The sequence below is a fragment of the Canis lupus genome, chromosome 5, assembly GCF_048164855.1.
Source record: "Canis lupus baileyi chromosome 5, mCanLup2.hap1, whole genome shotgun sequence".
Classification (NCBI taxonomy): Eukaryota; Metazoa; Chordata; class Mammalia; order Carnivora; family Canidae; genus Canis; species Canis lupus.
The window spans coordinates 81,038,580-81,063,947 of NC_132842.1; the positions used below are offsets into that span (position 1 = coordinate 81,038,580).

Consider the following 25,368-nt stretch of genomic DNA (forward strand, 5'->3'; position numbering starts at 1 on the left):
GAAGCCCCAGGACTGGGCCTGGCAGATGTGCCAGCGGAAGCCAGCACGGGCACTTTTAATAAAACATAACGAAGCGTGGGATCATAAAATATTTCATCTAACTCCAGGCCCCCACGAGGGTGGGGCAGACCCACCAGGCCGGCAAAGGAGAAAGGTTTACGGGGGTGCTCTGGGGCTGGGCGAGGGGACAGGCCTCCCCTCCAGCTTGGACAGGCCTTCCTTCTAGGTGTGGCCCTCCTGCTTGTGACCCGGGGCCACTCACATGTCCATTTGGCCTCTGTTTCCCCACATGTAGAATGAAAGGAGGGTTGAACCTAAACAGGAAAGCTCCAGAACCTCCTCCAGCCCCGACGGTCCCTCTCCGTCATCCAAAACACTCATTTTCCAAAGCTTCCATTCGAAGGAAGGCTTAAGCAGAAGTAGAGGTGCAGGCTGTAAACCTGGCATAGCAGGGCTCCAGGCTTCCTCTGCGGACAAGGGTCCCCTCGGCTCGACTCTCTCCGAGACCCGCATCCTGGCCTCCCAGAGCGGTGCCGGGGGTGCCGCTGCGGGATGCTAGGGTTCCAAGCAACACGGTTTGAAAACTGACTGCCAAATCCCACCTAGCACCTCCCACCCTCCGAGGCCCAGTTCTGAGAGTGGGCCTCACACGGACCCCGGGCCTCCGCGCGTCCCTGCCACACATTGACCGCAGTCCACGATTAGGCTTCTTCTGAGGGCTTCGCCGCCCCAGGGCCTGCACAGGGTCATCAGGGCTGCCCGGACCCCGCACCTCTGCGCGTGGCCACCACCGTCCCCAGGCCTCATGCTTCCTCCCGGCGGTTATCACTTCCTGCCCTTCCGTGGAAATTCCTACTCAGGCTCGTGCTAGGCATGCGCTGCGAAAGGTAAGTGCCGGGAGGGCAGGCTTGAGCTCTCCACCCCCCCACCCAAGGGCTCAGGCTGTCGGATGGATGGACGCTCGAAAGGAGGAAGGAGGAAGGAGTGACGTCTCCCTTCCTGCCCTTAATGAGTACAGCTCCGCCAGGCCTGAAGGGCTCACTCGCGTTTCACGGTGTCTCCGGTAGGAATTCCAAGAAGAAGCTCCCGGAAGGCAACCATACCCTCTCTCCAGATCCCACTGCATCGGTGCAGGGCTCTTATTAGTTCCACGGACACATGCTGATGCCTGCTCCGCCCCAGGACCTGTGCCAGAGGCAGGAGGCATGAAGATGGGTCACAAGGGGCCCCGTGCCCCAGAGTGCTGTGAACACGGTAGGTGCACAGAAAATAGTTGTAGAAAAAAAAAAAAATAGTTGTAGAATGAATGAATCAAACCATGTCCAAGGTAAGACCTGAATAATGAACAGACCTTCGTCCAAAGAAGGAGGTGGCTTCCGGCAGAGCAGAAAGCATGTGCAAAGGCCCCGGGGCAGCTAGGACCACAGTGTCTTGGGTGCCGAGGAGGATGGCAGGAGGATGGAGCTCTCTGACCAGCTTCATGTCTCCCCAGCGGTTCCCCGCAGCTGGCATCCGTCCTCCTTTTCTTCCCTGAACACTACACGATAGACTCTCTCTGGGGCTGTGCTTTCCGGGAGCAGGAGGGAGGGCAGACCAGCTGCAGACACTCCCACTGCCACACACACCTCTCCCGAGTCACCTCCAGGCCCACCGAATGCTCATGTGCTCAGACCCACACACTGCACTAAATATAACCATCACATATGCCTCTTCTGTCTCCTTTCTGAGGGAAATAACGTTGTTTAAGTAAAGCCTGTAAAATTTTAAAGAGCTGGGATGCATGCTCTCCGTGGGAAGCTTTTAGCAGCATGCTGGAAAGAAATAATAATAATAACGAGGCCAGAAACAACAAGAGCAGAACCGGGCTGCCACCCCATGCCTGCCAGCGTCGGGAGGGGCCCGGCCCGTGGCCCTCCACCATGGTGCAGCCATGAGGCCCAGGCCTAGCTCCAGCTGGAGTCCCGGAGCCCCTGAGAGCCGCGGAGGATCGAGGTGGAAGGTCTGGGATCACAACACGAAAGGATCTCTGGCAGAGACGCAAGAAGGCAGAGGCCACAGAAGGCCGTTAAAACGTGAGACATTCTGGATTCAGAACAGCGCGGCCACTTTGTAGCTGTGCGACCCCGAGCAAGTGGGTTAACCTCCCTGCATTTCAGTTTCTCCTACTATAAAAATTGGGGATTGAAGCCGCACAAACCTCCAAGGAGGGGGTTAGGAAGACGGTGCAATGAGTCGTTAACACAAACAGGAGCTTCCACGGGGCCTGTGCACACACAGTGAGTGTTCGGTCCATGTCTCCTACTATCACCACTTTGCAGGCGACGTCCAGAAGGTGCAGGCAGAGAGCTTGGACTACCCGGCCACACAGCGCTGTTGACTTCAAGCCCAGGAGTCTTTCCCTGGATCCACGCAGCTGAGAGAGGCTGCTTTGTAACCAAGTTGCTGTCCCAGGGTCTGAGCCCGGGGTTAACAGGAGGGGGCATCTTTCAAAGAGACCAACTGGGATAAAAATGCCTGTCTGCTTCCAGCCCTGAAGTCCTGTCCCGCCACACACAGCCCACGGCATTTCCCCCTGTCTGTATGTGGCCAATGGCCCCACGAGGTCTTTTCAGTGGGAAAGGACAGCCTCTTGCTTCCCAGAGTGGGGCCAGCAGGCTTCTCCTGGCCCCTGTGAGTGGGTCCAGGCCTCCAAAAGCTCCCTCGTTGTGAGGCTAACCTGCCTCCAGCAAATGCACTTGATCTGTCCCCTGTGTCACCTCCAGCCTTGCTCCTTTTCAGCAACACACACCTTTCATCACTGTCTCCCAGCCTCTCCCAGAAGATCCAGGCCCTCTCCAGCCTATGAGTCTTTGTCCCTACTGTTACTTCCTCCTAAAATCTCTCCATCTCCTTAGCCTGGCAAAATCCTATGCATCCTTCAAGACCCAGTCATGTGTCACCCCTTCTAGGGATATATCACTTCCCCCTGAACCTTAGGCAGATTAGTTAATTCCCTCATCTGCCTTCTTGCAAGGACTTGGTAAGCGATTTCAATTTTAGCATTTCCAATACCACAGCACAGTTTATTTGTCTGCCTGCCTGTCTGCCCCAGGGGACTGTGAACTCCTTGAAGACGGGCCCTAAGTCTTACTCATCCCTGCAGTGCCAGCCCTTGCACGGGGCCCAACCCAGAGCGATGACTGCTGGATGGAACTGATTTGAGGCCATGTGTGTGCACCAAGGAAGTGAGCGACCATTGGAGGGGTCCCTCCCTCGTGGACTTTGCCGTTTCTTAGCAAGCTCCACTGCAGGCAGGATGCTTCCAAAATTCCCAAAGGCGGAAATTCGAGGGTATTTCAAACATGTCTTAAAAGAGACATCTTGGATGTAGATGAGATTCTCTTTCCCAGTCCTATTACCCATCACGGGATCTCAGAACTGGAATCATCCAGACTCACCCCTTTGTGTTATGGAGCTAAGACTCAGAAGAGAGGGTGAGCCAGTCACACAGCAAGTTATTGGAAGAATTGAAATCAGATCCTGGGGCTCGTAAGGCTGAGGCTGGTGCCCCTTCTACCAAACTGATGTTTTCCACTGTAGCTCGTGATGCTGCTGCTGGGCAGTATGAGTAAGCTTTTTTCAAAATCCAAATAGTTACGTGTTATTTTACCACAAATTAAGGGGGGGGGGAATACACTTTGTATAACAAACCTATACATTACATCTTTACACAAAACAGGTCAGAAAAAAAAAAGAATTGATTCAAATTTGATTTTAAGAAAATGATGATGTAAATAGTAGCAGGGATGGGATGTCGCCAGGTGGGACAAATGCCGTGAAGGGGTAGCTGAAATGTGGCCATCACGGCAGGGAGTGGTTTGGAGCTGGCCAACCAGAAGGCATCAGCATCCAGGGAGGGAGATAAGATCCAGGGGTGACAAGAGCTCCTTCGGAGACCCGGGATCCCACCCAAGGAGCCAGAGGTGGCACCCTGGTGCTAAGATGGAGGCCCCAAAGCCAGCACAGAGGAAGACCTGGCCTGTGGGACACGGCCCCTATTCAGCTGGAAAAATGAGTTCTCATCAAAGCCAATTTGGACAGCCAGGTAGACAGGAAGCAGGGGAGGCGGGGGGGGGGGGGGACAGAAGAATGTCACTGGGGCCAAATTGGAAACTGAGAGCCAAGGGGGCTGTTGGTGAAGTTCTCCCTAATGAGTGTTTATCCCCAGGGAGCAGCGAGTCCCCCTCCCACCCCCCTCGGAAGGGTGGGGCTGCCACTGAGCCAGAGGGTGGGGCTGAGACCGACCTGCACTGGGGCAGGGCCTGCGGCGGGGCTGGCAAAAGACGACAGTGTCGCCAGATGGCGTGTTGGCGAGGGGCAGGGGCACTCTGTCTTGCCCGGAGCACATTAGAGAACGAGCCAGGGAAGAAATTGCCACTGGTATTTGTCACAGCAATTTCAGCAAAGCACTGAACGTGTAAGCGTCTCATGAATTTCAACGGACAGCATTAGTCCCCATCAAAGTCATTTTGAACAGTCAAGGTAGATGGGAAGAAAAGGGCCAGACAGAGGAACCTGGAGGGCCATAAGGAGAGTCACCTCTGCCAACCGAGAAGCCGGAGGGGGGCGGGGACCTGATGGAGGGAGTTTTCCCAAGACATAGTTGTTGTCTTGGAAGCCGGCTACTCTCTGAACTCCGGCTACCCCACCCCGCTGAGAAGATGCCGCTCAAAGTGGCAGTGGCACTTTCAGCTCTTGGCTGAAAGATAAAGAGCTGGGGGTCCAAGGGGCTCACTTTACCCTCCGGCCCTCCTCCCCCTCCTCCTCCACCTGCGAGGATGGAAGCGGCCTCCAGGGCGAGAGGCCAGCAGGTGGAGAGCACCTGCCTTTCCACTTGGAAGCAGGCGAGCCTGGAGCCCGTTCATGACTGATGTGGACCAGGCTGCAAGTGGTGGGAGCCAGTGGGCATGGCAGGAAAGATGACCTAAATGGATCTAAGGAAAAAGAACCTCTCCGTGGGAAATCGGGTGGAAAATAGACTGGAGGATGACGAATTCGGGTGCCCTGGGGTGGGGTAATCCATCAGCGAGATGGACCAGGGGACGGGGCGGTGGAGGGACACTGAGCAGTCCAGAGCACGGATGACACATTGTGAAGGTCAACAGGAGCGGCGAGTGGAGAGCGCAGGCGGGTCCTCTTTGCAAACCGCCATGTGATCCCAAAGGTACCTGCTGCTTTAAGGTCACGTGCTCCTGAAAAGCCGGTTCCACCTTCCTAGGGACCCATGCTCATAGGGGGCTCAGGAAAATCCAGCCTCGGCACAGATCGGGCACAGGGGTACGCACTGGATGACTGCTGTTGCCGTGAATATAGAAAGCAACCTGTTACTAGCGCCACACGCGGTCCCTTCCCTCGTTACGGTGACTCTTGTCCGGCAGATAGCACGATCCCCGTTTTACAGATGGGGAAACTGAGGCTTAGGAAGATGGTGCTATTTGCACACCACCTCACTCTCCTCTGCTCTCCACCCACTGGGTACCTGGGAGACCCCCGCTGCGCCGGATGGGCTTCCAGCTGGGTTTGGTCAATTGGTGGCACCAAGGAAAACCATGCAAAGCCAAGCGGAGGGTGAAGTTGGGGCGTTTCTCCCTCCAGCTCCCCCTCAGGTCCCCGAGGCTCTCTCTGCATGGCCCTCTCCAGGCCATGGGTGGTAGCCGCCAACCACCGCTCTGCGCCCAGGATGGCGCCATCCCCAGCTGCCTGCCCTAACCCCCGGGCAAACCAGCCCCTGGGCCAGCCCCCTTCCGGGAGGCCCCAGTTGAGCGTGGTGGTTCCTGCCTGCGCCCCACTGCTAGAAAGGGGAGTACCTTGTCCCAAAGCCATAGAGCGTGCGCACAGGGGTGCTGAAACCTGCACCCCACTCTCTGCCCCACTCTCAGTGTTGCTCTGCACTGTAGGCATTCACACCCGCCACCTTCACAGATTGGCCATATCCGTGAGCCACCTGCTCCGCAGCGTATTTAACATTTTTCTTTAACTCGGCTCATTTTTTACTTAAATAAGCCATTTTAAAAAGAGAGAGAGAGAGAGTTTAAATCACTGCCCCAAATGGCAAGCCAGCCTCCCTTGCCTGAAACAGAGGGTGACTAAAAGAATTACAACGAAAACAAAACGCTGCTTTACTACAACTCTCGCTCCCTTGGGCTCTCCGGAGGTGTGTTGCCCCCCGCCCGTTTTTGTTGGAAAGGCAGGTTAGCACACGAGAGAGGGCATTAAAGACATGATGTCATCCACCTGAGGCTTTCTCCTTGCCACCACTGGAAGGGCAGGATGAGGAAAAAGCCCAGAAAGACCCTCCCTCCCCTAGTCCTTGCTACTTAGGGCCCGAGGAGGAATGTCGCCCCGGACCCTCGGTGTCCCGTAGAACTTTCTATAACCATGAAAATGTCCTCTTTCCGTCTGTGCTAATACAGGAGGCCCGTGTGGCTCTTGGGCACTTGCAATGTGGCTGCTGTGACAGCAGAACTGAATTTTGTTTCGTTCGGTGAAAGAAAAGCTGAGACACTTTGGGTAGCTGTGACGTCAATGGCAGTCATAGGCCATGGCCACGGCCGCGTAATGAATAGCACAGCCCTAGACTGTAAACCCCAGGAGGGCAAGGATTTCCATTCTGCTCTGGATTTCTAGGACAGCACAGTGGTTCATTGCCAGGAAGCATTCAATGCACCCTGGCTGCACCTGAGATGGAGTCAGTGAATGAATGAATGAATGAATGAATGAACTGTGCTGCTTCCTGCAACAAGAATTTGCTCTCTCTGCGACCCACCCAGACCATCCTGGGAACCACTAACTCGTCCCCATTAGGCGATGGCAGCCCTTCCCCACTGGGGGCTTGCCTTCTCCTCCCACCAGCCTCCTCAGGCAGGCAACTGGTTTCAGGAACGGGCCTTCCCCAGCCTCCTCTCCTCTGAGCTGGGCCCCAGCTCACTCTACTGCCCCAGCAAACAAAGAAGTCTTTGTGATGTGGCTGCTTTTGTGGCTCCCCGCCCCCCACCTCACTCCCTGGCCCCTGCATGCGACATCAGGCAGGCGCTGGGCGACAATGCACAGCTTATCACCTGCGTCTGCAGAACCAGGCACCTGGCCTTGGGTTATTGTACGGCCCGAATGCCCTCTTGATGGCAGCCTGAGTGCTCGGGCAGTGAGCACCAGCTCTAGATGAGGATGCCATCCACCCTTTAGGCGTGCCAGCCGGTCTTCACCCTGCCAATGCCCCCGAGCCTCCGCGCGGTCCCTCCCCGCCAGCTCAGCACCACGCCAGGGTGGCCCGTGATGGACGCCTTCCTCTGGGGCAGCGTTAGGGAGAGGGGAGGAAGAGATGGTGCTGGGGACATAATGGAGGCGCCAATGACGAGTGACAAACAACCCCATCGGAGGGGCACGAGTGCTTCTGCAGAAAGAGAAACAAAAGGGCAAACGGACCAGCTTGGCAAAGGAACAAAAAAACCCAATGGCTCAGCTGCTTCTCTCCCCGGCGACTCCCAAGCTGCTCTTGTGATTTATGGGGCTGGGGGTGGGGGGATGTCGCTCCCACTGGAGTGCCGCCAAGGTCCCCACCCAAGTCTGGGAGACCCTGATGCCTCCCTGATGGAAGGTGGGTCCCCCTGACTGAGGTCTGGGATGGTCCCCAGAACTCGGAGGGAGAAGCCTGTGCTCATGTCACACACAGTGTGTATAATGACAGTCATTTCTCTCTGGCCTGTTTCTCCAGCTTAAAATGGGAGGAAGGCAATAGTCCACTTCTCAGCTCCCTTTTGGCTCTGATGCTCCGTAATGCCAAGCCTGGGGACTCGTGCAGGGCTCCACGTGGGCACACCTACGAGGCATCCACTGGGCCGGACACCAGGGCTTGGAAACCCTTCTTCCCCTTCACACCCAGGGACTTGGCTGTGAGGCAGACATCATTATAAGAGCAGCAGCCACCTCTCACACACCTACTATGTGTACCTACTATGTGATTTATGCTGCCCCGCTGCCCTCACCCCACCAGGCCACCATGACGAGCTGTGTGTCCAGCTGGAGGAACCAAGGCTGAGAGCAATGAAGAGCTACCTGAGTTCACATGCTGGATGAGAGGTGGAGAGGGGATCTGAACCCTGGTCAGACCCCAGAGGCCATGTGCCTGGAGATCTAGAAGCTTCTCCCCAGGAAAAGCTACTCCCATCACTCAGGGTTCAGGCCCAAGGTACACATTCTGGCTGGAGCAGCCCCATTCTGAGCCACGTGATCTTGGTGCAGCCTGATTTTCCTGCTTGGCAGATCTGGACACTCCAGGTGAGATGAAAGCCCCCCTCCCTCATGACAGCATTTCTTCCTTTAGGCCATTGTCTCTTTGGGTACCCCCAAAGCAACCATTTATAACCTAACGGAGGTTCCAAACCGTTTCCAGCTTCAGGTGGCCCAGGAAAAACAATTCATCTTCCTTGAACACTGCTCTAGGAATGTCCCCCTCTTCTCTTTAACTGCTCGCCGCAGTCCCCGGGCTCGGGCACACAGGCCCGCGCCAACAACTCCAGCCTCATCCCCAGCCTCTCGACGGGCACGTATGCTCAAGTGAGGTCAGCAGCCTCACTGCCTCCCAACCTCTCACACACCTGGACAGCACTCGGACTCCCTCCTCCAGGCCTTTCTGTAAGCTGTTCCCTTGCCCAGGACGTCCTCCTTGCCCGTTAAGATGCTTTCAATCCCTCAGAACTCCTTTAGTCCCCCAAGATTTATCCATGGTATCCCTGTATTGGCCACTTATCATACATGATCGTTGATTGTTCTCAAATGAGTCCGTACTGTGGGGTTGCCAACAACCTGAAACTCCTTGAGGGAGGTCTCTGGCAGCCCAGCACGAGGCCAGGGCAGCTGCTCAATTCATGGAAGTGACTGGATCAGCCCCTGGGGGAGGGAGAAGAAAGGGCGAGCCCACGTGGCCTATCAGAGACACTCCCTGGCCAAATGACTCCACCCTGAGGGTCAGGAGGAAGGGAGAGGCCCGTGACTGATGGCTGGTTACCTGCCAAGTGCTCTCCTATAGAATCTCATTTGTTTCAGGACCCCCTCCACGTTCAAAAGACAAGGAAACCACGACTCAGAAAGGGGACCACTGGCTCAAGCATACTCTGCTAGGAAGTGGCCGTGCTGGGACTTGAACCCAGCTCGGATGGAAACCCGGGTCCATTAGCACCAGCTGGCTAGCCAGAGAGACAGTGATTGAGGAAGGACAAGGCTGCCCAGTGCTGTGCTGGCAAATGTTAACAACCAGCTCTGGGTTGGGCGGAGCTCTGATCTGGAGTGTTTGCCAATTTCCCTGGTGTAAATACTCCTGCCATGGTCGGATTCAGGCCACCACCTCGGAGTTGGAAAGAGGTGTGCAAATTAATGCCCGGGTGCGAGTCCAGCCCTGCCCATCACTAGTGGTGGGACCTTAGGCAAATCACAGTCTCTCCAAGCCTCGTTCCTCATCCATAAAATGGGGAGAATATTACCTCCCAAAGTTTCTGGGATAATTTAATAGGACATCGCACATGAACAAGGTTGGCACAGGCCTGGACACATAGTAGCTGCTCAAAGCATGTTTCCTTCTTTCTTTCCTTCTTTCCTTCCTTCCTGGGTTCCTTCCATCCTTTCTTCCCCAAACCCCCACCCATCACCAGCCAGGACAGCCCCCTTATACAAGGAGAACCCAGAGGAAATAGGAAGCCCTTTGGTCTTCCCACGACATTCCCCTGTTGGCTCATCCCCCGGATGCCAGCCGTGATGCCAATGTGAGTGATGGTGAGCAGTGCTGGACAACGGCCACCTTCTCACACCAAAAAGTACTTCCAGAGGTGACTGGTCAGGGCCAAGAAATAGGCCCAGGTCTAGTGTCTGGACTGAACTACAGGCTTGGGGGTGGGGGTGGGGGAATCATCCATTCATCCAACAAACATGTCTTGAGGATCTTCCCAGAGCCAGCTTTGTGCCAGGCCTGGGGGTGCAGGGATGCCCACCCTAGATAGTTCTCAATTCAGCAGGGAGACCAGCCCTCAAGCATCTCCAGCTCCAGAAGAGGGTTCTTCTAACAGAGTGTTGCCCAACAGTGCTGTTGCCAACAGTCTTAGGGGACACCTGAGTCGGTGGCAAGCAGAGGAGTTAAAGAGGGCAGAAACTGGAGGGAGGTTTATGGGGAGTCAAAGCTGTTCTGGCTAAGGGCAGGTGTCTCTCCTCTGAGTCAAGAAAGGGTGGAAATTGGGGTGGAGGTGGACACGGTGAAGTTTAAGGCCAGAAACCTCTAAGCAAGCCAAGACTGCGAGGCAGAGAAGACAGTGGGCTCTGGTCTCCCCACTGTGACCTGGACACACCCACCTGGACAGCAGTGGAGGAGGGAGGGGGTCACGTCTGCAAAGTGCCTACAACAGCACCCAGCTCACAGAGCATGCGTTTTGGTCAGTTTACCAGCCTGGAAGCTTCTGGGAGCTGGCCTGTCCCATTCCAGACCCCTGGGGGCTGCATGAAGCAGCACAATCTAGATTTCACTCTAGCCACTTCCCACCCTGTCTCTTCACCGCCCCCCGCCCCCGCCATTCCTCAGTTTCCCTGCTCGATGGGCATGAGAGTAGATGTCTCCGTGTCTTATGGGAGGGCTCGATGACATGCCAGGTGTGGAAGCATTTTGTCAGGCCTCGAGGACTACCAGCAGGGAGGCAGGAGATCTGGAGCCGGCGTCTCTGCCATTTTGACTCTGAGAGAAAGACGAGAGTGTAGGTCCAGGAGCAGAACTTGGCCAGCGGAAAGTTCACCTGTGAGTCCAGCCCAAATTTCACATGTCGTAAGCCTTTCCTAACATGTTTCTGTAAAAAGCCTCTTCTAAACCATGTCTAAAGGCCAAAGATGGTTTACGCACCTAACCAACTAAGCTTTACTGAACACCCACTGTGTCTCTTACAGGGAAGATTTGCTAGCGAGCGACTGGGCCTGGGCGGGGGGGGGGGGGGGGGGGGCGGCGCTGCCTTCGGGGGGCTTCCCAGGGTAGGGGACAGGAGGGTCACGGTGAGACTGGTTCCACCCCCTGCATCTCACTGGTAGAAACAATTTGCATCTACATTCGGCGTTGGGGAGGGGCGGTGGCAGCGCCTTGCACCTCAAAGGGAAGTCAGGGAGCAAGTGGTAAGGTCAGTCACCCCCAGCTAGCGGACCCTGAGCGGTCCATGAGGACCATCCCAGGTGTCCCCAGCAGCTCTGAGGCTCCTCAAGCCTGGGATGGCTGGGCATCAGCGGGGTTTCTCGTTTTGCAAGCAGCAGAAACCAACTCCGGACAGCTCAAGCCCCAAAAAAAGGAACTGGTAGGAAAATAATGCACGTTCTTGGAACACAAGGCCAAGCTGAAGCCCCAGACGCCAGGAGGACCCATGTGGCTTGAGTCATAGCACCCCTGGCATGGCCACGGTTACTACTGGTGATCATCAGAGCGCACAGACTGGGAGAAGAGCTTTGCATGTAATGACTCGCTCCATCCTGTGAACACTCTGGGGGGTAGGTCTTGTCATTATTAGCCTCAGGGAACCAGAGAAATCCAGTTTCTTGGGGGTCCCCACTGGCAAGGGATGCTTTCCAGTGGTTCTCAGTCTTCCTCTGCTCTGGATTCAGATCCCAGGGTGAGTGTCCAATGGGCTCATCTTGGGGCAGTTTATCTGATTGTGGCACCTGCCAAGACGGCATGTGGTGTGAGGGGTGCGTGCATGATTCTCCAAGGCAAATCTAGTACGCTGCCAGTAGATGTAGGAATGGCTGGTTGGTCGGATTCCTTGCCTGGATGCCACGATGTCCTTTCCTGCTCCTTTGGGCTGCTATCCCGTCCACCTCCAGCTCCATGCATATTGGATTTATTTGCTCCATCCATGAAATCCTGGCCGGTCAGTCTTGCTGATCATGGGCCTCCCTCTGCTACTGGACCCCACTAAAAGCATAAATGTGGGTTTTGGGACCTCATCCCCCTGTTCCTTCCCAGGATCTTCATCCTGAAGACACACAGCCCTTAGGAAGTGGTGTCGTGTGTTTTGCCACCACCGATATTTGTTATTTAAAACAGAAGGCGTTGCATCCTCTAGCAAGTGGTAGAGACTATTGTATTCCTCCTTCCAGTGAAGAAAAAATAAATAGTCTCTCCTCTCCTCTCCTCTGGGAGCAGCAGTGTCTCTGGATTGCTTCAGACCCGAGTTTGAAACTCCCAGTTGTTGCACTTAAAAAGAGATCCTGAGCCTCATCCATTATTTAAGAAATAAAAGAAACAAAGGAAAAGAGAAAGAAAGAGAAAGAACTTGGGTTTCTGGTCTTCATCTGCAAAACATGGCTAATGACACTGCCTCACAGATTACTGAGAGCATTTAATGCATAAAGAACACCTAATAGGTACGCGATAGATGGTAGCCATCTGTAATATGACTCTCGTTTCTCCTAGTTCTCAACTAGACTCTAGGGAGACCCCTGAGGTGAGCTGGTCCCACCACGCACGGGCCCACCCCTAGTTCTTTGCTCACGCTGGTTTCCCTCCTGGCACATTTTCCTCCTTTGCCTTCAGGTTTTTTTAATGTCCTCTCTTTATTTCAAGGTCTAGCTCAAGTTCTCTTCCTCTGTGAAGCATCCCCTTGATACCCCCAAGGAATCACTCTTCCCCAAGAACTTCCTGTAGGGGGGATGGATGTCAATCACTTGGCAAGTGTCAACACATTTCCACCTGGAATGTCATTCATCTTCTCAGGAACGTGGCCAACCTCTCACCCCACTGGGATGAGGTTCGAAGTCTCCCTCTTTTCTGACATGCCCCGTCCACAAGGGATGCCCATTCATTTCCTTAAAGAAGACGAGGGCTTTCAGGGACAGCATCTCCCATCCTTGCAGAAACACACATTGGATAATTCTATCTCAGTGAGGGTTTGGGAAGGAGTAAAACATCCAGACAGGGAACTGCAGGCCCCGCAGCTGTCCACGTGGCCAGAGCCGAGGAAGTGCCCGAGGGCCATTCCCATGCAGAGACACCAGTGTACAGAGGGCAAGAGTCAGCCCTGTATCTGCAGCTCTGCTCCCCACTTACTGACTGGGGGGCCTTGGACAAGTCCCTTATCCTCTGCGAGCCTCAGTTCCCTTATCAGCAAAAATTGGGCTAGTTTTGCCTTTCAGTGTGGTTGTCAGGATTAAATGAGACAAAAACGACGGAGCACATGGCAGGATGCGGGCACACGGTGAGAGTTCAAGTGGGGTCAGAGATACAGGCCCTTCCTCCCTCTAAGCGAACAATTCATTTTCCACTAAGCGGTAAACACCATAAAGGCAGGGACTCCCCCATCACGTTCAAGGCCATGTTCCCAGATGTTGCAGATGTGGGTAGAGTGGTAAACCAGGTTAGACACCTACATGGACCTCAGGAGATCCAGTTAACAGAACTAACCAGCCTCTTCTTTATTTGGCCTCCACCTTCTAGTTTATGACCACTATAACCCAGAAACCTGAGAAAGCCACTTACACTGCCCCAGGTGTGCTTGAGACAGATGTTCTGGCAAGTCAGGCTAGCCAGGCCAACGTGAGGCATCACTAGTAGCCTCCCTGCTCCTGCCCAAGGGATCCTCAGAGCCCCATAGAGAGGAACATTGGAAGGAAAGAGAGCACTTGGGGCTGGGCCAGGTGGGAGCTGGAAGGAGCTAGTACTCCTGTCACTAACCAACCATAGACCTCTGAGCCTCAGTTTCCTAGTCTGTGAAAAGAGGAGCTTAAGCCCATCTTGCAGCTGCATGAGGCCTGGGAAGCGGCCAGCACGTGCATGACACACTGCAGCTGATCCACACAATGGGGGCTATTGAAAAACCAGAATCCCTGCCAGATATTAGGAAAAAGCAGCAATCTCAGACTGTTTCAGGAGACTTGTGTGTAAGGATCGCTCCTAGTGGAGTCTCATCACCCGCAGGAACCCAGGCAGCTCTCCTTTTGTGCCTGCCATCTTGCCCAAGGCATTAGGATTTTAGGGAGGGGAGCAGGATCATGGGTTCTGACTCTGAAAGGGTCCTCCTGCTTAAAAAAAAAAAAAAAAAAAAAAAAAAAAAAAAAAAAAAAAAAAAAAAAAAAAAACCGGAGTTCCAGAACCACCGGAATAAGTGATGGTGGAGGTCGCTTGTGGCTCGAAACATTCCCTGCACTTAAAAAGCAAAAACTAGTTCAACCTCTCAGGAAAAATGCGAGTTTGCGGCTGGGGTGGGAAAGGGGTGGGGTTTATGGCTGGGGGTGTGGCCAGGCTGGGGGCGGGGAGCAGGGGCGGAGCCGCAGGCTCGGGGCTCGGCGGCCGGGTGGGGGGCGCCGAGAGGGAACCCAGCGGTGCCCGAGCCCCCGCCCGCTCCAGGCCCTGGGTGGGGGGGGGGAGCAAGGATAAATACTTGAAAGTCTGCACAGCAGCTCGGGCGCGCTCTGCCCCCGCAGTCTCGGAGCTGCGGCAGCCTCGGCCCGGCCCAGCCAGCTCTGCACCCACCCACCTGCACCCACCCACCTGCACCCACCTGCGGAGACAGCGCTAACCCGCCGGGCCCCTGGCTGGGGCCTCCGCCTCGCCCTAGCTGGGCCAGCCCACCCCCTACTCTGGGCAGAGCATTTCCCCGGGGCCAGAGGAGGCCCGGCTAGCCAAGAACCATTCTCTCCCCGACCTCCACCCCCCACCGTCGCCGGTGTCACAGGCTCAACCGCAGGACCTCCTTCCCAGAAGTGCCCAGGCAGGGGAATCTGGAGCCCCGAAGACTTGAAAACGCCTGGAGACGCCTCCTGAGTGACCTGGGAGCCAGAGGAATGTGCTTTTCTCCACTGCAGAGTCAGATACTGGGGAGGGTGAGTTATAGGGCCAGAAACTTAGGGCCCAGCCAGTCCTGTGTGCCGCGGAGTCCTTCCTCCCGATGCACAGACCCACCTCCCTCTCCCAGGTTGAGCCCCTTTGTCTGCGACCCTTGGTGGCACCACGGGCAAGGGCCTGCTAGCCATGCTCTGACTTAGCAGCGGCCGCCACCGCCCCCCCCCACCCCACTGGCAGGCGTGTTCCGGAATGCCCGCCCTGGATTCCACTCTCTCCTCCCGCCCGGGCGCCCCTGGCAGGTGGCCCGGAGAAGCTAACTGCCAGGTGCACAGCTCTCGGTCACATCCAGGAAGGGCGCCCTCCCCCGGCAAGCCGGCCTCTTGCATCCCCTGCTGACCCTTTTCGTACCCCCCCGCCGCCCCCTCGTGGGCACAGACTTGGAAGGGGGATGAAGGGACCCCACCCTCAGGCACTGGCTCTTCCTCTGCGGAGAAGAGGGCCCCCCGGTGGCCCAGGCCCCTCGCCTGCGCCCCGGGCTCGGAAACTTTCCCGTCCGTGGTCCGGGTCGGCGCTCTTTCTTCACCCTGAGCAGCGGGGCTGGAGGCCACCTGGCTCCCGGGCCCAGATGTGCTCATCACCCCCCTCTCCCTCTCCTGAGCCCCCGGCCCCCCACCTCCCCACAGCCTGCATGGGCGGGCAAGGGGGGAGGGACGCCGGGTCAGCTCTCCGCAGCCCTGCAGCCCCAAAGAACGCGCTCTCGGTTCTGGAGACAGCTCGCAGGGTGGGGTCCAGGCCGAGCTGGTTTCCCAACGTCGCTTTAACCATCCATCGTCAACCCCACCGCGTCTGTTCTGCACATTCTGGGGAGTATAGGGTGCTCCCCTCCTGCCCCCAACCCCCAATCCCCTCTCCCTGCAATGTCCAGGTGAGGGCTCCAGTGCCTTTCAACAAAGCCCAGTACCCAGCGCTGGAACCAGACCCCCTCTCCCATACAACCTTTCCCTCTAGAGGCATCCGACGGAGGGAGCTCTCACCCCAAAGTTGGGGGACATTCTGATCCACTTTGGAAAGTCTTTTGCTCCAAGGGTAGGGGGACAAAGTACCGGGCTGACATTACACAACCCCTCCCCACCCCCACCCCCGCCCCCACCAGCGAGACCACCATTCAGGCTCAAATTCTGCAGCTCCTCCCATCCGCAGACCCAGCGCTCTCCAAGCACCTCGGGGCGGGGTTATTTCAGAGGGGCACCCCTTCCTGGCAGGCGCACTCGGAGCCTGGCGAGGCACCTGCCGGTAGGGCAAGGCCAACACCAGGACAGAGTTGACCCCCTACCTTCACTGCCCGGTTGGGCTAGGGGCTGAGATCCTACTGGCCTCAGTGGCTACTTTTGGGCACTCTGCACCCCCTCTTCCTTCACGGTGGAGCCAGGCTGTGACTCCAGAGGGGCCGGTTCTGGGCACCCAGGTCCGGTACTAGGCTCAGCGGGGAATCGAGGACAAGGACCCTCTGGTCTCGGAGCCAGCGGCTCTTTGCTGGCCCCGCCTCCCCCCTGCTGGGCTCCTGGCCAAGGTGTGGGCTCGCTGCCGGAAAGGTGCCTGGCTTGCCAGGATAAGCTCCGGCACCGTTTACGACCCACCCGGCGGCGGCGCTGGGAGCAAGGCACCCAGGCAGCAGCGAGCCCTGGACCCGGGAGCCCGGAGCCACCGATCGCTCGCTCTGGGGACCCAGCTCGGCTTCCACCTCCTCCAGGCTGGTTCAGCCCAGTGGGGACCAAGTCCATTCGGGACACACACATGGCTGCTCACACCTCCTCTGCCCCCGGACGCATCCATACCTCCCTCCACACTAAACCCACACGCTCCATCACACGCACACGCACTCCCTGCCCACGAAGCAACACAACCCCCGACACATCCCAGATGCATGCACACTCCTGCCCAAGTGTCACACTCCCCGTCTCCCAGGCACACACGCTTCCCACACACACACACACACACACACACACACAGAGAAACAGTCATCCACTGCCACACACCCCCAAAGAGACCCGCACACTTGGGACCCGCGAGACGCGCCACACCTCACATGCTTACCACCCTTGAACATGCTCACACCTACGATGACACAAGCTCTCTCACACTTCACACCTCACCGGGAAGCTGGCACCGGCTCGCATCCCCCAAACACTCTGGCTCACTCTTTCTCACACGCACACCTCCTCCGTGGAACCGCCACGCCACTCAAACGCCCCATCGGCACACTCGCATCTCTGAATACACTCCTGCACCCTCTGCGCACACGGCTCCTTCCCGGACACCCTCACCCATGGACGCAACAAAGGCACAGGCTCGTAGACACACGCACACGCGCGCACACACACACACACGCGCGCGCTGGCACAGACCCGCGAGCGCTCGCTCCGGAGGAGACCTCCTCCCTCCCTCCCTCGCTCCCTCGCTCCCTCGCTCCCTCCCTCGCTCGGTCCCCGAGCCCAGCGACCCCGCGGACCCCCGCGCAGGACCGGAGCTCGCCCCCCGAGGCTCTCCGGGGCGCCCCGGGCCTGCGCCCCCGCGCGCGCGCCCCCCACCCCGGGCTCCGGCCGGGCGCCCGCGCACTCACCGCGCGCCAGGTGCAGGATCGCGGCGAGCAGCAGGCAGGCGCAGCCGCGGGGGCTCGGGGCGGCTCGCATGGTGCCCGGGCGCGGGCGGCGGTGGCGGGGCGGAGGCGCGGGCGGAGGCGCGGGCGGAGGCGCGGGCGGAGGCGGCGGGTCCCCTCGCCATGGGCTCAGGCGCGCTCCTGCCGCCGGCCGCCGGCCGAGACGCTGGCGGGCAGCGCCGGGCGCCGCGGGGGCGCCCCCATGCCGCCGCAGCCGGGCCGCCGGGGCGCCGGGCTCCCCTGGGCTCGGGCTTGGGGCGCCGCGACCCTGCGCTCCGGCCGTGCCCCCGGCTCCGGCTCCGGCTCCGGCTCCGGCTCCCCGGCTGCGCGGCCCGGACTCCGCTCGGCGGCAGCGCCGGAGTTTGGAGCCGAAGCGCGCTCTCCGCCCGGCGCCCGCCTCTCCGGGCCGCGCGAGCGCCCCCTCCCCGCGCCCGCCCTCCGCCCCTCCCCCTCTCCCCGCCCCCCGCCCTCCCCTCGCCGCGCTCCCCGCTGTATTATACAGACTTTTCTTTAATCCTTTCTGGGCTGTTCGGCTCTCGTCCGCTAAGCCGATTTATTGCAGGGAGAAGGAGAGCTCCCCCCTCCCGCACCCCCTCTCCTTCCCCTCCGGGCTCCCCTCTGCGCAACCCTCCCGCAGCTGCCCTAGCCCCCCTGCCCCCCAGCTCCGGCTCCGTCTGATTCCCCTTCACCTAATCCCTTCCCTGGGGTCACCCCCCTCTCCCCCCCCCCCCCCCGCCCTCCGCGCCGCCCCGGCCTGATGGAGAGAGGCAGGTCCCTGGAGAGCAAGGGGTGTCTTTGGTGATGGAGAAGGAGCAGAGCAGGCAGGGTGTGGCCCCAGGACTGGCCTTGGCACCTACTAAGGCTTTTTAGTGGCAAGGATTAGGGGCATCGTTGTTCCCAAACTTCCCGAATTAAGGATGGTTCCCCCCCACCCCCACCCCAAAGGTAGCAACAGAAATGTTATGTTTCGTCCTTTCTTCCAAGAGTAGCCACCTTCTTGAATCCAGGCAGGGATGGTTAAGTAACTGGTGGTTTTCTCCTGGCAGAGACCACATTTTCACCTTTTTGGCAGGCCTGACTTGTTCCCTAGGCCTGACCAGTGAGGTTTGGGACTTGTAGCTCATCTCTCACACACACACACACACACACACACACACACACACACATACACACCATTGAGCCTCAGGCTGGATGTGAGCATGACGTTCCCTGGGAGGGGAGAGACACTCCAGCCCTTGGAGTGGGCTGTGGGCACAGGGGAGGTTAGATGGGGTTCAGAGCACCGAAGGTCACACCTGGCAGGGAATTACCCCCCTGGCAAACTGAGGCCCAGAGAGGCCATCAACAGCCAGGGGCAAAACTGGGCTCGGAATCCAGGCCTCTGGGCTCTTGACCCAGTGTTCTTTCTAGGACATTCTGTTGAGAAATCGCAGCTTCCCTCTCTGTGAATCCCCAGCTGTCAGGTTGTTGCACAAGGGCTTTGCTGTTTACCTGGATGGGCAATGGGTGTGTTGCCAGTTGCATCTCCAGTGGCCCTTTGAGGGGGTACAGGGAGTGAGATGGGCAGCGGGTGGGGGTGGTTGCTAAGCCTTCTCTTGGCCACTCTTAGGCAGAGATGCCCATGGCGGGGAGCTGTTCCCTCCATCTGCCCTCCAGAAGCCTCAGAACAGGGCTTCCCAAGGCAGCCTTGCTGCAGCTCACGCCCACCCACCCAGGGGAAGGAGCGATTTGCATTTATGAAGATCTGAAAGCATACGTTCACCTGACAGGCTTTAGAATGATCCTCTCAGTAAAATAATAATAATGATCGTAATAAACCCTTATAAATAGGTGTTTGATTACAGTTTGTCCCTACGTGGGTATTTTTTTTTTTTTTTTGAATCAGACTAATTGGCTGCCAGGCTGATTGGGCTGGATGTGGCTCTACGCTGGAGTCTTAGGCCCTTCTCCCTCTGGCTGGCTGTTCTTGGCTCCACTTCGCCCCCACCTGCCCAGGTCTCCCCTTCTCCAAGTAGCTGAGAGTCAGCTTGAGGTCACCTCTCCCCCACGCCCTCTCTCGGGGCTGACCCAGCCATGCCACGGGGCACAGTCCCTGTCTTCTCCCTACTTCTCCACCTCCCCACCTCTAGCCCAGGAAAGAGCCAGCAGAACCCAGTGCATCCCAGGTGCTAGGCCCTGCATGGGAGAGCCTTCCCGGCTGGGGAGCAGCGGCAAGCTGGGAGGACTCTCATGTTGGCACGCTGGTCTGAGTCCTGAAGACAGATACCAGGCATCACCGTGTGGGCATTCCCGCTCTACTGGCCCAGCTGCAAATCAGAGAGCTGCCAGGCAGGTAGACGGGCAACAGTTCGCCAGGTGAACGCCTGCTAGGCGAGGCTTCCTGTCTGCGCTACTGCAGCCCAGCAATTAGAGAGGAGATCCAGACATGGGAGGGTGGGGGTGGGGGATCCTAGCTTCTCCATTCCTCCCTCCACCCCCTGTGCTCCCCCCCTTCCCCCACCATAATGTCTCTTCCCAGCCCTGGTCAGTACCAGCCAGTCGGGAGAGAAATCCCCAAGGAGCAGCAGGAAGGGGCTCTAGAGTCTCTAGAGTCCCACCTTCATTATGCCAGCGGTGAATGACACCTGTGAGAGGAGGAAGGAAGGCCTGATACCCAAGGGAGGTTTGCCTCCTGGGACAAAGGATTGGGCCTGGGCAGGGTGGGGGAGATCTCCATGAACCGTCCTCCAGCCCCAGGACTTCCAAATCATCCCCATTCTCTTGCAACATCACCCGGGTTATAAGCACATAGTAGGCCCAGAATAAATATTTGTTGGATGGAGGGAGAGATGGATGGATGTTTGGGTGGATGGATGGGTGGGTGAATGAAGGCAGGGTACTTTGTCCTTCCCACTCTATGCCTCAGCTCCTTGGGCACGAAGTTGGCACTTAGCAACTGCTAGCAGGCATCCTGTGGCAGTGAATCCTTTCAAAGAGCCAACATCCCCCTGGATGGTGTGTTCAGAGACAGGACATCCTGCCCGGGTGCCCAGCTTTTCCCGAAGGGGCGGGGTGGTGAAGTGTGTGTTTATTACCATCTGGTAATCGTTCAGAGTAATAGCACGAGCTCTGCACACCCTCTCCTGGGGAAGCCCACTCCTCCAGCTCCGGGTTCATAAACACAGCTTCCGCGCCCTTCCCTGTGGCTCCAGAGAAAGTCATATGGGAAGCACCGGGAGGCACGGTGGGCAGAAGGCACAGGAAAAGTCACCCAGGGCAGCCACAGGGTTTTAACTTGCTTAAATGTCCCTCTGTTCCTGACTCCTAATGGATTGGCTGCCAGCACAGGGCCTCCCCTTTGCAGTCCTGGCACTCAGACCCATGAGTCATGGAGGGACATGCCTCCCCCCTGGGCAGAGGGTGGAGCAGAAGCCCTGGACCTCCAGGCAGCCAGGAGTTGTCCCCACCTCCCTCCGACCGGGGTTATGGAGCTAGGAGCTAGGCTCTCCCAACAGAGGGCACTACAGCACAAAGCAAATCTCTTCTCCGGACCCTAGGGACCGCCCCCAGAGGTCAGAGACCCCTCTGTGACCTCTAGCCTGTTTATTTCCAGGAGAGGGGAAGACTGTGACCGTGACCGTATCATTATCTCCCCCAGCCTGTCCTCCGAGGGGATGGGCTCTGCTGGTTTGCGGAAGGACACCCTACAGCCTCTGATGATAACAGTAGGGGTGGTGAGCATTTACCTAAGTGCTTCTCTTAGCCAGGCACCTTAACATAGGAGGTGGGTATTATCCTTATTTGAATTCTACAGATGAGAAACCTGAAGCACAGGTGGGCCGAGAAACTTGTCCCCTGCAACACAGCTCACTATAGAGCCGGATTGGAACCCAGGGAGAGGCCGGAGCTCTGAAATGTGCGCCCCGCCTCCGCCCCGGCAGCCAGGATTTGGTTGGAAACGAGGTACAAACACAAAAGTGACAAAACTCGCATGAGCCCAGTGTGTCCCACCTCCCTGATCCCTCATGAGAGCCCTCTGTGGCAGCTTTATGTATGTCTAATTTGCAGGTAAGTAAACTGAGTCTCAGAAGTGAAAGGGGTCAAGGTAGAGGCATGCTGGATTCTGGAGACAGGAATCTAGTGGGGGGGCCTTGCCCGGGCTCCACCCCGAGATCCACACAGTCTCTCTCTCTTCCCCTACCCCCACCCCACCACAAACACACACACACACACACACACACACACACACTCACGTAGTCCTCTGGCTCCTTCCTACCTTGCCCTCTGCTACTCCGTGCTGGGAATTAAACATCCATCAGGCCGCATCCCGGACAGGACCGAGTTTTTTATTGTTTGTTTAAATTAAACACAACTGGAAGTGACGCCTTGACACCGGTGACCCAAATCGATACGGAGTTGGCCGCTTAGAATTAAGTCCACCGCTGCGTCCTTAATGGACCTCAGCCCCACCTGAACTCTCAAGCTCCTGCTCCAGCAGGTCTTCCCCCAGGAGGACCCCAGCAGGTTTCCGCGGGGAATGCGTTGCTCTGGGTTGCTGAATGGGCTTCCATAATGCAAGCCCAGAGACAGGAGCTGGGCCAAGGAGGAGCAGGGACAAGAAATGCAGCTCCGGGGACCAGCTCAGCATAGAGAAGCAGGCCAACGGTGGGTCCCCCATCCGTTTGGTTTGCAAGTTTGCAATAAACATTTCTTGAAATGCTGCATATTAGGTCATCCCCCTCGCTTCTTGGAAATTTACAATCCACATGAGCATATTAAAGGCTGAAATCCTGCAGAGCTTCTCGGTTTTATTTCCTTGAAACCCAAACGGCTTGGCCTCAGAACTCTTTTTGCATAAATACCCATTAACATGTCATAAGCGAGAGGTGTGGAGATCATGGGGTGGATGGGAGATGCCCAGGACCAGCGTCCCGGATTACCCTAGTAGTAGTAGCAGCAGCAGTGATCATAACCATAATCATGATCATATGAAGAAAAACAACAACCACTGCCAACTGATGGCATTTATCGAAGGCTTACTATGTGCCAGGCTCTGTTCAAAGTGTTTTTTCTTGAACTAATATATTGAATCTTATCTATAACCCTAGGGGGCAGGTTCTGTTTTGAACCCCAATAGAATAAGACAAAGAAAGGTAAGCACGGAAGTGAAGCTCCTTTCCTAAGGTCACGTTGCTCTTACATATTTCTGAGACTATAACCAACGTAAGAATGAGGACCGCAGCTGATTCATCTCTGCATTACACTCAAGAAGGTGTTGGATCCATAGATGGAAAGGAGGAAGAATGGATGAATGGAAAGATGGATGGATGGATGGGTGAGAGAATGGATGGATGGATGGACGCATGGATGGATGTGAGAATTATTGAGTCGATAGATGGATGGGTGAATGAGTGGATGGGTGGATAGATGGGTAGATGGTGGGTGGATGGATGATGGTGGATGGATGTGTAGACACATGAATTAGAGGAAGGATTGATGGGTGGATGAGCACATGGATGGAAGAGTGGATAGATGAATCAAGATTAGAAAGCACCAGCAAGATTTAACTTTTTTCTGTGTCATTGGATTTGCTAAGTATGAGACACCCGGACTAACAAGTATCAGTAATAGTTAGAAGGTGCCAACAGAGGTAGTCAGGCACCGTGGGTAAAAGCACGGGCTCTACAGTTGGCCTCCCTAGCCCCAAATCGGTGAATACTAGCTCTAGCAATGACTGCTCACAGAGGCAGCCACGCGATGCTGTGATGAACCCCACCCTGAGGTTCCTTCTTTCGCCCTTAGCTTCCTGCTCTCCGCAGCGGAGAAGGGGTAGAGGTGGCGACTCCAGGGTCAGGATCTCCAGGGACTCAGCGGGCGGTTGCCGTGACCACGCGCCACAGGACCATGTCAGTGAGCGCTGGATCTGCAATTCTCTCCTCTGCTACGTGGCTCCACAGCATCGGTCCATCTGTTCCTGCCCCGGGGCTCTTGACTCCACGTGGTCAAGTTGGCCTGGGGATGGTCGGAGGTCACCCTCCCAGCAACCCCACGGCAGGTAGCCTTGCCAACCTGCAGTACCCCCCATAGACAACAGGTGGCGCCATCTAATGTGTGATTTGTTCCATTTTTTACGACCTTTTAAGTTCCAGGGTCTATATTCTGTTCAACGAATCGGCTTCCCGTTTCAGGAGTTCTGCTAAGCTCTAGTATAATCACAGAGAGGCACACTGGCAGGAAGCATGTGCACTTATACTCCTTAGTTAGTCATAGCTGTGTGATGGGTCCATAGTACTACAGATGAGAAAATTGAGGCCCAAAGCAAGATTGCCGCCTCCCTGGATTCTCACTGTCGGAGGCGCGTGCTGTCTGTACTGTAAAGTGAAGCAGCGTCTCTCCAGGCGATTCACCTGGGTGTCTTGTCTTCCCAGGGGAGCTGGGTGCCGAGGGTACAGATCCAAAAGGACACAGCCTGCGCTCTTGAGGAGCTCATAGTGGGCAGGGGCTGCTACGCTGCTCAGATACCTGAAAGCCAAAGTCAGGGCCGCCCACCCTGCATCTGCTCCCCAGGGCTCTGCACCATCGGAGTCCTGAGCCCACCAGTCAGCATCACTGCTTCCTCCTTCCCAGGCCTCACCCCATGCAGGCGCCACTAAAGGAAACATAGCTGGGTCAGAAAGGACCTCCGCGTGGAGGGCTGGGACGGCCCCCTGAGAATCCTTCACTGGCCCCTCGTGGCCTGCAGAGCAAAGCCAACACCCCTGGAATAGCTTACGGGGTCTTCACCTCCACTCTGGGCTCCACTCTGCAGTGGTCAGTGCCCGTTACACCCTTCACTCTAGGCCTTTATGCCTGCTGTTCCCTCTGTGGGAAACACCCTTCCCCCCCATTCCTCCCCCCACACACTCTCTTCCTCATCCCCCTTCCCCTACACCCCTGTACCCCACACACACACGCTGTAGGCAGGCTAACTCCCACTCACGCCCCAGGCTCAGCTTCAGCTCCCACTAGCTCAGGAAGTCTGGATTAGGTGCCTTCTCTGTGCTCGGCCCAGGAAATTCAGAGCGTGGTGGCAAGAGGTGCAAAGTATAGGGGGAGGGAGGGGAGATGGAAGCAAGGAGGGAGAGGGTGGGCAGGAGTCTGAATCTAGAGCAAGGCTCAGCATCAGCAATCAGAACAGAGTCAAGGCACCACTGGAAGGTCGGGACGGCCACAGAAGATGCTCCAGAGCAATACCTTTCTTGACTAGGGCTGCCTTGAGTGGCCCGCCGGCAAAGATGCTCGTCCTCGCTCCAAGATGTTTAGATCACTGAAGCCTCCTGGCAGCTTCCTTGAAAGACAGACGTGGTACCTGGTGAACATTGGGTTTAGGAGAACAGAAGGCTGGCGTGGTTGCCCGGTTCTCAGGGAGGGGGGCTTAGGGGTGCGTGTGAAGGGGCCCGCTCTCCCCTTTAGGCCGCCCCATCTCCCCTTGGCAGGACCAGCTCTCCATCCCTGGGAGGCTTGAGGGTGTCCCGGGAGCCTGGGGACCAGTTGCCTTCCCGGCTCCTGCTTCCAAGTCCAACGCTTACTTATCCAGATAATTAAATTCCACCTGCCTCCAGCTGTCCCCTTTGCAATGTCAGGAGGGACAGGGGCCTCTCCCCGAGAGCTGTTCCTCGCGGTTGTTCGATAAGCCCCATATTTCACACCCCGAGTGGCTGCATTTCAGCGGTGGGTGAAGTGGTTTTATTTTTATCACGCAAGCAGGCATATAAATATGTACGAGGAGCTCAGAAGCACTTTAGGGCCTCTGTGGAAGGCAGGGCTCAGTGTGAGTGTGAGGGAGCATGGCAATTAGTTCAACCCGGGCACAGGCCCTGGTGGGTCTAGAGGCCACGTCCCCATCCCTCCCTGACCCCCC

At 57.0% G+C, this 25,368-nt stretch overlaps 1 protein-coding gene across 1 annotated transcript in view; it reads right to left on the bottom strand.

Moving 5' to 3' along the window:
* The window catches only part of IGSF21 (immunoglobin superfamily member 21), a 239,308-nt gene extending 221,374 nt beyond the window's left edge, over positions 1 to 17,934 (bottom strand). The window contains exon 1 of the mRNA XM_072828105.1: positions 17,454 to 17,934. Within this exon, the coding sequence (XP_072684206.1) occupies positions 17,454 to 17,523 (70 nt within the window). The 5' untranslated portion in view covers positions 17,524 to 17,934. The remainder of the gene's footprint in view (positions 1 to 17,453) is intronic.
* Positions 17,935 to 25,368: the final 7,434 nt, after the last annotated feature.